The sequence below is a fragment of the Diaporthe batatas genome (genome assembly GCF_019321695.1).
Source record: "Diaporthe batatas strain CRI 302-4 chromosome Unknown Contig00011, whole genome shotgun sequence".
Taxonomy (NCBI): domain Eukaryota; kingdom Fungi; phylum Ascomycota; class Sordariomycetes; order Diaporthales; family Diaporthaceae; genus Diaporthe; species Diaporthe batatas.
In genome coordinates this window covers 2275859-2287498 of record NW_025408558.1, presented here as the reverse complement: position 1 = coordinate 2287498, position 11640 = coordinate 2275859, and the positions used below count along the sequence as shown (strand labels likewise).

Genomic DNA, 11640 nt, shown 5'->3' with positions numbered 1-11640 from the left:
ATGCATCTGGGGTAATTCACCTCCAAGATAGGCGAACTTAGAATCCCATCCCAGGCGAACAACTCATAAAATCTCCGGCACCGCGCTCGCGCCATTCTGTGCCGAAATTGGAGGACGGTGGAGACTACCCCGGATCGTTGCCCTCCGCACACCTCACCTTCCCGTCCAAGCTTGGCAGAGAACCTGAACTTGGTACGCCACATGCACTCCGCTCTGAGGATTAAATCCCGTCCGTGAATGGCGGCAGATCTTGGCATTGTGGCGAGCAACTGTCGTGCGAACTGCCCGCTTGTCCGGGCTGGGGTCATTAATTGGGGGACTTGACAAACTATGGGTCCGCGCCGAGACTGACAGGTACCACAGATCCGTATAAGCGGCCGCACGACTAATAAGCTTTCGGTTTATATTGGCACGAGACCAGGACAGCGCGGGACGCTGGGGGCTATCATGATTTCATACAAGATTGCGCTGCACTACAGCGGGCCGGAACTGGTCGATGAGTCTCCTATATCAAGGTAATGCTTCCCGGGCAAGAGCTATCGTGTGATTATCGAGTGAGGTCGTGACTGTGCCGCATCCTTCCGCCTCGTGCCCCACATATCAGTCAGTCATTTATTACGGCAGCCACCGGCTCCATCGCCAGCAACCATGTTCCGCTCCACCATCATCGTGTCGTTGCTCTCCCTGCTCACCGTTGTGTCCGGCAGCCCGACCCCCAGCCTCTACCAGGAGAACGCCATGAGCGAGCGCGCGGCCTGCAGCACACTCCCGGCATCCTTTGTCCTCGCCGGCGACTCGACCACGGCGGTCGCCGGCGGCTGGGGCACGGGCTTCATCTCGTTCCTCAAGAGCCCGGCCAAGGGCACCAACATCGCCAAGAGCGGGGCGACGACGGTGTCGTTTGTGAACGGCGGTTACTGGAAGAAGGTCATTGACCAGGTCAAGGCTGACGCCGCGACGCACAACGTTATTGTGACGATTCAGGTGAGTAATCTGAATCCCGGGGGCCCCGTGAGAGCGGCGCAGTGAGATGTTGATATGCCGTGGCTGACAATCGAATGATATTCAGTTTGGTCACAACGACCAGAAAGAAGCAGCCAACATCTCCCTGAGCCAGTTCCAGACCAACCTGGAAAACTTCGCAAAGGAGGTGAAAGCCGCCGGCGGCACACCGGTACGTAGCAGCAACGCCTCGAAAGAAAAAGGCGCCCCCCCCCCGGTCCATTAATAGTATCCCCAACTAACACGCGTCCCAAAGCTCCTCACAACCTCCCTGACAAGACGCACCTTCAACTCGGACCACGACGTGGCGGACTCGCTGCACAACGAGCGCCTGAGGGCCATCGCAGCAGCAGAGGCGACCGGGTCGCCCTACATCGACCTGAACCAGGCCTCGATCGCGTTCGTCAACGCCATCGGCAAGGACGCGGCGCAGGCGTACAACCTCGCCGCGGACGACAGGACGCACCTCAACGACTACGGCAGCGTCGTGTTCGGGCGCATGGTGGCGGATCTCGTCCTCGGCCACCCGCCGACCGTCAGTGCTGACGACAAGTGGACGCCCTCGGCCGACAACTGCTTTGTGGGCGCGTTCAACTCGAACAAGACCCTGACGCATGCTATTTGGAGCGGGCTCCCCGCTTAAGCTGGGCCGGCTTGGACATTATGCGGTAAGGGGTGGGAGGCCGGTGTACTAGTAGCTCTATGTATTTCGCGAGCATGTATATAGGCAGCTCTAGATGAGGACGTAAGACTATGAATCATGACAGTCCGCATGTGCAGACCGTACTACGGATAAGTGTTCTATTTAAACCCACAGCCTCAGTTCCGGACCAAAGTCCTCATCCACCACTCCATCTCCGCCTCAAGGGCAATCTTCTTGCTCCTCTCCATCGAGAACATGTGCCCGTCCCCAGGCGCGACAACCATCCTGACATCCCCGCCCCTCTCCCTGACCTTCCTCTCAATCTCGTAGCTCTGAGCGATCGGCACGACCGTGTCCCTGTCCCCGTGGAGCAACAAGAGCGGCGCCCGGATCCGGCCCGCATGCAGCACGGGGCTGCGCTCCCGCTCGACGGCCTCGCGCTCCTCCCGGCCCATGCCGGGCGTGTACAGCAGGCCCTCGAGGTAGTGGCTCTCGAGCTTGTGCGTCCCCTCGCCGAGCGCCTTGACGTCGCTGACGCCGCAGTAGCAGACGCCCGCCGCGAAGACGCCCGGGTGCCACACCAGGCTCTGCAGCACGTTGTAGCCGCCCGCCGAGGCGCCGTGGATCCCGACCCGGCCCTCGTCGGCGCGGCCGGTGTCGCACAGGTGCCGGATGACCTCGACGACGTCGTCGCGGTCCAGGATGCCCCACTGCGCGTCGAGCCGCTCCCGGTAGGCCCTGCCGTGGCCCGAGCTCCCCGTGTAGTTGATGGAGAAGTAGGCGAACCCCCTGCTGGTCCAGAACTGCGCATTGCCGCCGCCGATGCCGCCGACCTTGAGGCCCGGGGGCGTGTGGCCCGTCGGCCCGCCGTGGGGGTTGATCAGCAGCGGCGGGAGCTCGCCTTCCGGGGCGGCGAACCTGGGGTTGTGCGGCGGCCAGTAGAAGCCGTGGACTGGGCGCGTCGGGTCTCCCTTCGTGGACTTGAGCCAGATGTGTTCGGGGACAGAGATCATGGCTGGTGGGATTTTCTTATCGTCCGCGGCGTGCACTTGTGTCATTTGCACCTCCAGGCCCTCGCTGAGAGAGAAGTGGTACACTCCCGCGGGATGGAATGTGCCGCTGCCGAGAACCAGGAACGACGTTGGGGTGATTGCGTGGAGGACATCGCCGCGCATTGTGGTCAATGGCACATCCGTCAGAGGGGTGACTTGGAGTGTTTCAAGACCAACGTGGACGGTGCTGTTGGTTGCGTACTTGGTGTAAGATAGGATCATGGATTTGGGGGAGAGGAAGCCGAATGTGTGGCTATTTCGAATGTGAGAGTGCTGTCAGCGACGGTCGAGACAGGCCAAGAATGACGGGCGGAATACTTACCCTCCCATCATCATCGAGCAGTCCCCAATCTCAACTTCCTCCAGCCCCTTGAGCTTAAGAACCTCGGCCGTTTTACTGTCTCCGGGCCATTGTCTATGGAGCTGACGCCAGTCGCTGCCCTCGTCTTCCTGCGTCCAGTAGAGAGCACCATCGAGGCCCCAGGCCGACTCACCGATGGCCTCACCAGATTTGGCCCCAGCAACCGTCGATACAGTACCCAGGAACGATCTCTCCTCCCCAGAGTCACCTAGCACCGGAGCCCATGAGAGATCTGAGTTCTGCCAGGGCATGTCCGGGTGATCCCAGCTGCGCCATGACGCCCACTTCCCATCCGGGCTGTACTTGGGCGAGCTGTAGAAGTCGGCCCCCCCGACCAGCCTCTTCACCTCGCCCGAGTCGACATTGATAGCGACGACATAGTTCCTGACATCCTTGGGCTCGGGGTTCTCGTGGTCCTCCTGAACCGCCAGGACCCACCGTGAGGACCCGCACGCGCTGAACTCAGAGTACCGCAGCCAGGGCGTGTCCCCAATGAGGGTCCCGACCTCCCGGGAGTCAGCATTGAGCAGCTTGACGGCGTTCCCGTCACGCGCGTCCGAGAAGATGACCTGTGGCCGACCCGCATCATCCGCCGGGTCCACTCCGGCGGGGAGCGGGAGGACGTCGTATGCCCCGCCGCCGTACTCGTACACGGCGGTGCTGACCCCGTGTTTGTCCGGGAGGACGTAGCGGAGCTCATGGGCGCCCCCGCGGGTCACCACCTCCACGATGGTGTAGGAGCCGTCGGCCTTGGACTCGAGGAAGAACACGCGGCCCGTGCGGATCTGCGTGAGGGTAGTCAGCTCGCATGCCGATGCATCAATGCTGAGGTCAGCTCGTGAGACGGGGCGGGGTTAGGCGTATTACATACGTCTCCTCTTGGCGACGCGAGCGACTTGCTTCCGGCCGTGGCATCGTCGATGGAGAAGGGGCTCTCCCATGACCCGTAGGATGCGATCTTCTTGACGACCATTTTTTTTTGTTGTTGTTGTACGATGCTTTGCCCCCCTCTGCTTAACTTTTCCGCGAGAAGTGAATCAGATAACGACACGGAAAGTGGCAGCCTGGAGACGTACATACTGGGTATGTAAGCTTGGCATTAGCGCGTCCGTGCCACTTCCGAGTCCTGTTGGCCCGGAAGTACGATGATGCTCAACCGATGTGGGCAGTTCAAGTTGGTCTTGATAAACTTATCATCCGGCATTGCGAGTGGGAATGCAATGGCTTCGAATCAGAATATGTCTGCGTTAATGCAATTCAGTTGGCCGCTCGATATGTTCCAAAGCCGTCAACTGGTCCTAGTATTTGACGATATGTGCATGTAACGTCGTATTTGAGCGTTCACTAGATGAAGGCGTCCACAGGTCCCGAAGTCATGTATGGCTTCGAACTTATACAGCTGATACCTAGTTAAACAAAACCAGAGATATTTATAATGAATTATTCGGGCTCCGTCCCCCCCGGGAAATATGAAAAGGTGTGATATAAGTGTGTACCAGAGAGGGGCCGCATTTTCATCATGAAAAAAACGAATATTTTCATTGAAGTGCAAACAAGGACCGCACTATAGTCAGGGATGGGTTGGAAATGATCGAGTAGGTTAACCATCACAGAGAGAGCGGAGGTGGCAAAGACTTCTGGGTCGTGATTGAGGACATCTAGTATAAAAACACATATAAGTCAATCATGAAGTTGACTATATATAGTTAGATGAGTACCGTACCGGGAAAATAGGGGCTTTAATAATAGTTCCTTACTAAAATTAATAGTTATATTTATAATAATAATTCCTCCTTTAATAATAAATAATCTTTAACTTTTAATTAATTAATTAAATAAATTATTTTTTATTTTAAGATTAAGATTATTTAAGGAGGAATTACTTTATAAATCTTCTTTATTATTAAATAAGTTTAATATAAAAAGAAAGCTAATTTTAAGTCTATCCCTTTATATACTTCTTAATTCCTTACCTTTTCTCCTTCTTTATAAATAATAATTTAAAGATCTTATAGTGTACTTTCCTTAATATTAACCTCCTTCTATTTATAGATATATAATTATAAAAAGTTAATTAGAAACTAATATTTAAAGGAGGAATTATTACCTTTTAAAAACTATTAATTTTAAAGCTTTAATTAAACCTTTTATATAATTATTATTAAAGTTTATAGAATAATGTAATATATAATAGAAATTAAAAGAAAGAAAATACTATATAATAAACTTAAAGTTATAAATTTATTCCTTAGTTTTTAATTTAATTAATTAATTTTTAATTTAATTTAAGTTTTTACTTTTAATTAAATAATTTAATTAAAACTTATTAATTAAAGAATAAGTTATAATTAAATTAAAAGATTAAAAAAGTAAGTTTATAATATAATACTTTTACTTTTAATATTAAATTTAAAAAATTTATAAGTTTAATTTTTACTTATATTATTTTTAATCTTAATTTTTAATTTTAATCTACCCTTTTAATTAAACTAATTTAATTTAATTAACCCTCTAATTAAAAACCCTTAGTCTAGTTAAGGTTAATAATTAAAGCTTTAGTCTTAGTTAGGGTCTGTGACTAAACTAATTCTGACTAATTTCAACCCTGGATAAACTCCATGCCAGTGGCAACAAATTTCAGAGCATACTGAACCTAAGCTGTACTGCTCGAGGCCCTAAAGGTCTGAGTCCCTTACAGACACAACCCCACCCGGGCCCCGTCTCAACAGATCCTTGTCAAACAGCCTCTCATACGCGCTCCACAGGGTCTGCGCCTGGACATACGTACCGCGGACGTGCTTGCGACCAGTAGGGGCGGAGAGCTGTCTGGTCCCGTGTAAAATGCGCGTATTGTCAAATATGACACAATGGCCGGGCTGATGCCGGTACGTAACCACATTTCGCAATGCCTCCACCTCGTCCCGGAACACGCCGCTCGCTCTACTCCAGCTCCATAGCTTCATTCCCCAGCCCTCATGCACCCTAAGAAAATCCAGGGGTGAGGAATGTCGGGCTTCGGGTTCGCGGAGCTCACTAACGCGAAATGGACCTTGCCAGGCAGGCGACCAGGCAACTGACATCGGATTGCCAGCCTTGTCCAATTCTATGACACGGCGGCGGTTGGAAAGTTTATATCCGTCGTTCCAATAATTGTAATCGACCAATTGGGTACTCAGAGCCGAAAAGACTTCGCTGTTCTCGTATTTGAGTTTCCGCGCAGCCCTCAATCCATCGCTGAATAACGAGACGTTGCTTTGAGAATCATTTTCGAGACAGTGGACGAATTGGAGCCTTGGCGGCTCGTGGAGGTAGAGCAAGGACTGTTGGAGATTCTCACTGGCATAGGACGCATCCCTGCTTCTGGTTCGGAGACGACATCCCATGTCAGGCCGTGGATGGTAGACTGCAGATGACCTATCTTTTCCGCAATCATCTGCACAGAGTCTCGGGAGCTAGGCACGCCGTGCACAAACACCAGGCCATGTGTAAAGAGGTTGAGAATAGCCTGCGCAAATTCTGTGCCCCCTTTCATCCAGTCATGGAAGTCGATTTCCCTTGTTTCGATGCCCTGCGAGAATATGGCGGCATCCCAATATTGTCGCTGAGGGTTAACTCTTGAAAATCCTCTCACATTGCCATGATCCAGGCCGTTGACATATTCTTCCGGATATACCGAGGTGTGGTGGCCGCCGGTCAAGAAATCGTTCTTCCACGTGATCTCAAGACCGCCGTCAGACGAAAGCCTTATGTTATCGGTTTCCGGGCTGAGCACCCGAGGGACCTGGGAAATGTCACAGGTCGCAAAGGTCTTTTGACGGGTGGCTGGGCAGACACATCTGCTGCATTGGCAGACGTCTCGCAGGTATAACTTGGACAGTTCCAACGTACGATGTGGACGGCCTGAGTCTCCGTGTTCCTTTTCAAAAAAGATCTTGATGGTGTGAGAATCGGAAGAGTAGCCCGCAATGCGGTAGATACGCCCGGATTTCCTCCTTTCTGAAGTCTCCAAGGTCGGCGCACTGAGGTCAAACTGAACCATAGGCTCCTCTTGTGACATCAGAGTCTTGAGCTTTACCAAGGGGCTGGGCGTGGGACGTATCAACAGGTCATCAAGACTTGAAGGTGGCGATTCGTCGAGTTCATGCCTAGCAGACGGTTTTGGCTTCAAATTGGGCTGACGGCGTATCAGAGCATACGGTCGGATGAAGGCGTGGGAAGCATTGAGCCCTCGCCGAGTCGACACTTGGCCCCAACTGAATGTCACCGGGCCCGCCAACGGTGCTGCCGTCACCGCGTGTCGAGCGCCAAGCCCCAGCACCGAGGAGGCATGGGCGACTTCTTTCCCGGAGCACCGCATTTCTCGTGCTTTGATGGAGGTTGGATGTCCGTGAGGTTTCAGCTGCGTGATGAAGGCGAGAATTCAAGGAAAAAGCAGGTGGCGGGAGGTGCTGATGTGGCCGGTTTGCTGTGCCGCGTCCGTGCCGCCTCCAGAGCTGTGGGCCTGTGTTTGCTTTTTGCGCAGATTTCGTACCTGCATGTGGCTCACATGATTGGCCGGAGGATGGCCAGATACACTTATTTACATTATAAGTTATTACAACTATACTAATAATATAAAATTCGTAGTAAATTTCATTAAGGTTATTTTATAATATAAATATATTTTATAATTAATAAATTAATAAATAATACTTTAAATACTTTTTAATATATATTATAAATTATTTATATTTTTTTAATTTTATTATTAAATTAAAAATAAATAATTAAAGTTTTAAAAGAATAAAATATAATATATCTTTTAAAGATTAATTTAATTAAGTTTATTATATAAAACTTTTTATAATAACTTTATAATTTATATTTATAATATTATCTATTATTAAAAATACTTTTTTATATTAATATATTAAATTATATTTAATTAATTTAAATTAATACTATTATCCTATTAAAGATTAAAGCTATTACAGACTATAAGTTAGTTTAATATTAATAAGTATTATATATAAGTATTAAATTTACTATATAACTTAGGTATAGATTAGTTAAAATAAATAAAGATAAAGCTACTATTCCTCTAACTAGAGTTCTAGCTCTACTCTATAAATAAACACCTATCTATTAGCTCTATAAGTAAGACTACTTAAAAGTAGTCACTTAACCTACCACATTTTAACCTATTAAACTAAGATATAACCTCTAAATAAAGTAACTATACTTTATTATTAAATACTTTTTAATATATAAAAATATTCTTTATTTAATATTAAAAAAATAAATTATAAGAAATTTAATATTTTAAAGTTTTTAAAAAATAATTTTAAATTATATTAAATTTATATTTATAAATATTTAAAAGAATAAAATTATTAAAGCTATAAGTTAATCGCTTATAGAACTAACTAATAGGTTTATATACTCTACTTATCTTATTAACTTAAGTAGCCTCTATATCTTTTATAATATATAAGTATAGTTTTATTACTTTCTTTATATTATTCTTTAAATTACTTTAATTTTAAATTAATAATTCTTTATAGATAATTTAAACCTTTTTATTATAAGTTATAAGAACTATTTTAAAAATATTATTTATATAATAAAGTATATAAAATTAATTTATATATTAATATTTTATATTATTATTATAATATTATAATTTTAAAATATTAATAAATATATAACTTTTAATATTAATATTATTCTTTATTTAATATTTACTTTTAATTTTAATTTTATTTTTAAATTAATTAATATAAATATTTAATTTTTTATAAATATTTAAATTTATAATAATAAAATAAAAAAGAAATAATTAAATAAAAGTAATAATATAATATTTATTTATTATTAAAAATAATTAATAAATAGATTAATTATTATAAGCTTTTAAATAAATAAAATAATATATAATTAATAGTTATACTTTTTATTATAATAATTAATTTAAAAATATAAATTTAAACTTTAATATTTAATAATCTTTTTAAAATTTAAAAATATTATAATTATACTTTTATAAAAAGTAATATTAATTATAAATAAAGTAACTTAATTAAATTATTAAACAACTTATATTATTTAAAATTTTTAAGCTTCTTATAAATATATAAGCTAACTTAATAATGCGCTATTTAGAAACTACTTAAACTCTCTCTATCTACATGCCTTAAGCTCTATAGAAGGTCTTAGAGGGGGGTAGTGACGGTGTAGTGCTTATATACTACTAGGAATAACTAATAGACAGATTACTTATTATGGTCTTTTAGCCGGACAAGATAGTGTGTGGCTAGCAGTCGTGCCTCTCCTTGCAGCAGGGAAATATAGTGTGGATGAAGATTCTAGGAAGAATTACAATTGGATATAAGACTTTTTAAAACATCATTCCCATCACATTGTGGCATCATTATGATCAAAGTAATTGGCCGATAGTTACACACAACTCTGTCAATAAATAGAGACCAGGCAGTAATATGGTATCCAGATACACACACTTGGATACTCTCAGTGCCCCTTTAATCCCTTCTGATACTCTTGGTCAAGAAACAGCCCCCGAGGCACATTTTGTAGTATCCGTTCAAGGCCCCTCAGAATGCCAGTGCTTTCCGTGCCCAGGTGCCCCTGCATGTTCCCAGCCGCATAGTGTTCCTGGTGGAGACGCATTGAACCGAGGGGGTCCCCAAATACCAAGTTAGATATCCAGCAGCTTAGTCTTGACCCATGCCAGAGCCGGATGTCAATATATACACAAGTTCAAAATGCACATCTGTCTTGAGCATAAGGCTCCACTATTGTCCCGCTCGTTTGCATATCGAAACAGGTCCCGCACGACCACTACCTGAGAATTTATAGTTGGGGAACTAATTAGTTTGCTCTATTCGATTTGCCCTGCTTTGGTTCATATATATTAGAGGTTGGTTGCGATAAGTTATATCGGCAACCTTGTCAGACATTATATTGTGTTTCTATTGTCGAGCTCTGTATTGCAAACTCCAAACAGCACACTGGCATGTTTCAGGAGCTACCCGGGGTGGGACTACTTCAGGCTTTTCACAAACAATAAATGGAGTGAGATAGAAAACATTATGCCAATTTCTCCCCGAGCCCTCCAGTAACCTCAAAGTCCAACGCAACATTAGAACCGAGACGGGAGATCAGGGCAGCAGATCCCCTCCGACCCACATGTCTCAGCACTGCAAGTTCCCAGGCCCAGAGGCTCTGGACAAAGATTCCATCCAGCACCACAGCATCCCGGAAGTGAGCCTACTGGGATGTTCGCAGCAGCCTGCCTACAAATAGGTAGACAATGTTTTTCTAAAGGCTCGACAGCCTCTTTCCTGCCGAGCGGGCGCTCAGGGGACAATCCACTCTGGGAGACAGACAGACCTCCACCGCCAAACAGCTCGCTTATACCGGTTGATCGACAAAAGAACTGGATCGCCAAGAGCCTGACCGACCATCCGTCTATCCATCCATCATCCACAACGGCCCAGCAGAGAGCAATGATCTATCGATCCATCAGCCAGCCAGGGCGACTCTCCCCGCCCTGCCCTGCCCGCCCAGGCAAACAGTTCCACCTCAGCTGTCGATCCGCAACGGGCGCTCGATAGACGAGGTGGCCCGCGATAATGTATCCAATGCCCATCTCCATTTCGACTGTCACGCCTTTCCCCCTCACGCCCCCCCCCCCCCCACATCCTCCTCTGCCCCTTCCCTCCCCCCAAAAAAGACGGGCGATCATCCGGACCGAACACCCCACAAGGCCCGGACGGAATATGTCGAGTGGATAACTACAGCACGCATTGATCAGGAGGCGTACAGGCAGCAACGTCGAGAGCGAGTGGGCTTCACGCACAGTCCATAGTAGTACGCACGCCAAGTCGATCAGGATCGCCAATCATCGAAAGATCCGCATATTGACTAGGTATTTTTAGAACAGAACAAAAGAACACAAGCGACGATCCTAAAATGCAGATCCATTGTTCCCATCAGCGGGAGGTATACAAACCACAAAACGAAGTCCTCGTTTAAAACAGAAGAACAAGAATAAAAAAATAAAAAAAACAATGCTACCTTCAAGTTTGCGCTTACCGCAGCCAGCACCACAACTGGAAGAACCCTACCTCGAACAAGCCAGGCGCAGGCCCAAGGCCTCAAGCCGTGAAGAAGAAGGGCACCTCCAGCCTGGAATGCACGCAACACCGGCAGGCATGCCAGCCCTGGGGTGTAATATGCCAATCCCCCACCAGCCCACCCGCCACCCACCCAGCCGTGCGTTGCCACGCAGCCACGCAACCCACACCAGAAATAAATAAATACATACCTACCCACCTAGCGCCAAATCTCACAAAATAATCCTTGGACCCCGAGTCTCTCGTCCAAAAATAAATAAATGACGATCCAGTGGCAGTGAGCGGTCTCGCGTGGCAGGGCCTAGACCGCTCGGCTCTGCGATAGATGGACCTACACACAACTCGCGCACCGCACATGTCGCTGCGGGCGGGAAAGATTTACATGCCTGTATCCACCCATTCTTGCTTGCACATGTGATTGTCGAACGGCATGCGTGGTTGGGTTGG

At 46.6% G+C, this 11640-nt stretch overlaps 2 protein-coding genes across 2 annotated transcripts; one reads left to right on the top strand and one right to left on the bottom strand.

Moving 5' to 3' along the window:
* Positions 1–58: 58 nt before the first annotated feature.
* KVR01_009509 (uncharacterized protein) lies at positions 59–1645 on the top strand (the record flags this gene model as incomplete). The annotated part of the gene is made up of 5 exons (XM_044788743.1): positions 59–192; positions 364–515; positions 708–984; positions 1070–1174; positions 1259–1645. The coding sequence occupies exons 2-5, from the start codon at positions 448–450 to the stop codon at positions 1643–1645; spliced, it is 837 nt and encodes a 278-aa protein (XP_044642011.1). The 5' UTR covers positions 59–192; positions 364–447.
* Positions 1646–1691: 46 nt separating this feature from the next.
* On the bottom strand, positions 1692–4136 carry KVR01_009474 (uncharacterized protein; the record flags this gene model as incomplete). Its single annotated transcript, XM_044794446.1, has 3 exons — positions 1692–2950; positions 3020–3843; positions 3930–4136. The coding sequence occupies 3 exons, from the start codon at positions 4134–4136 to the stop codon at positions 1822–1824; spliced, it is 2160 nt and encodes a 719-aa protein (XP_044641976.1). The 3' UTR covers positions 1692–1821.
* Positions 4137–11640: the final 7504 nt, after the last annotated feature.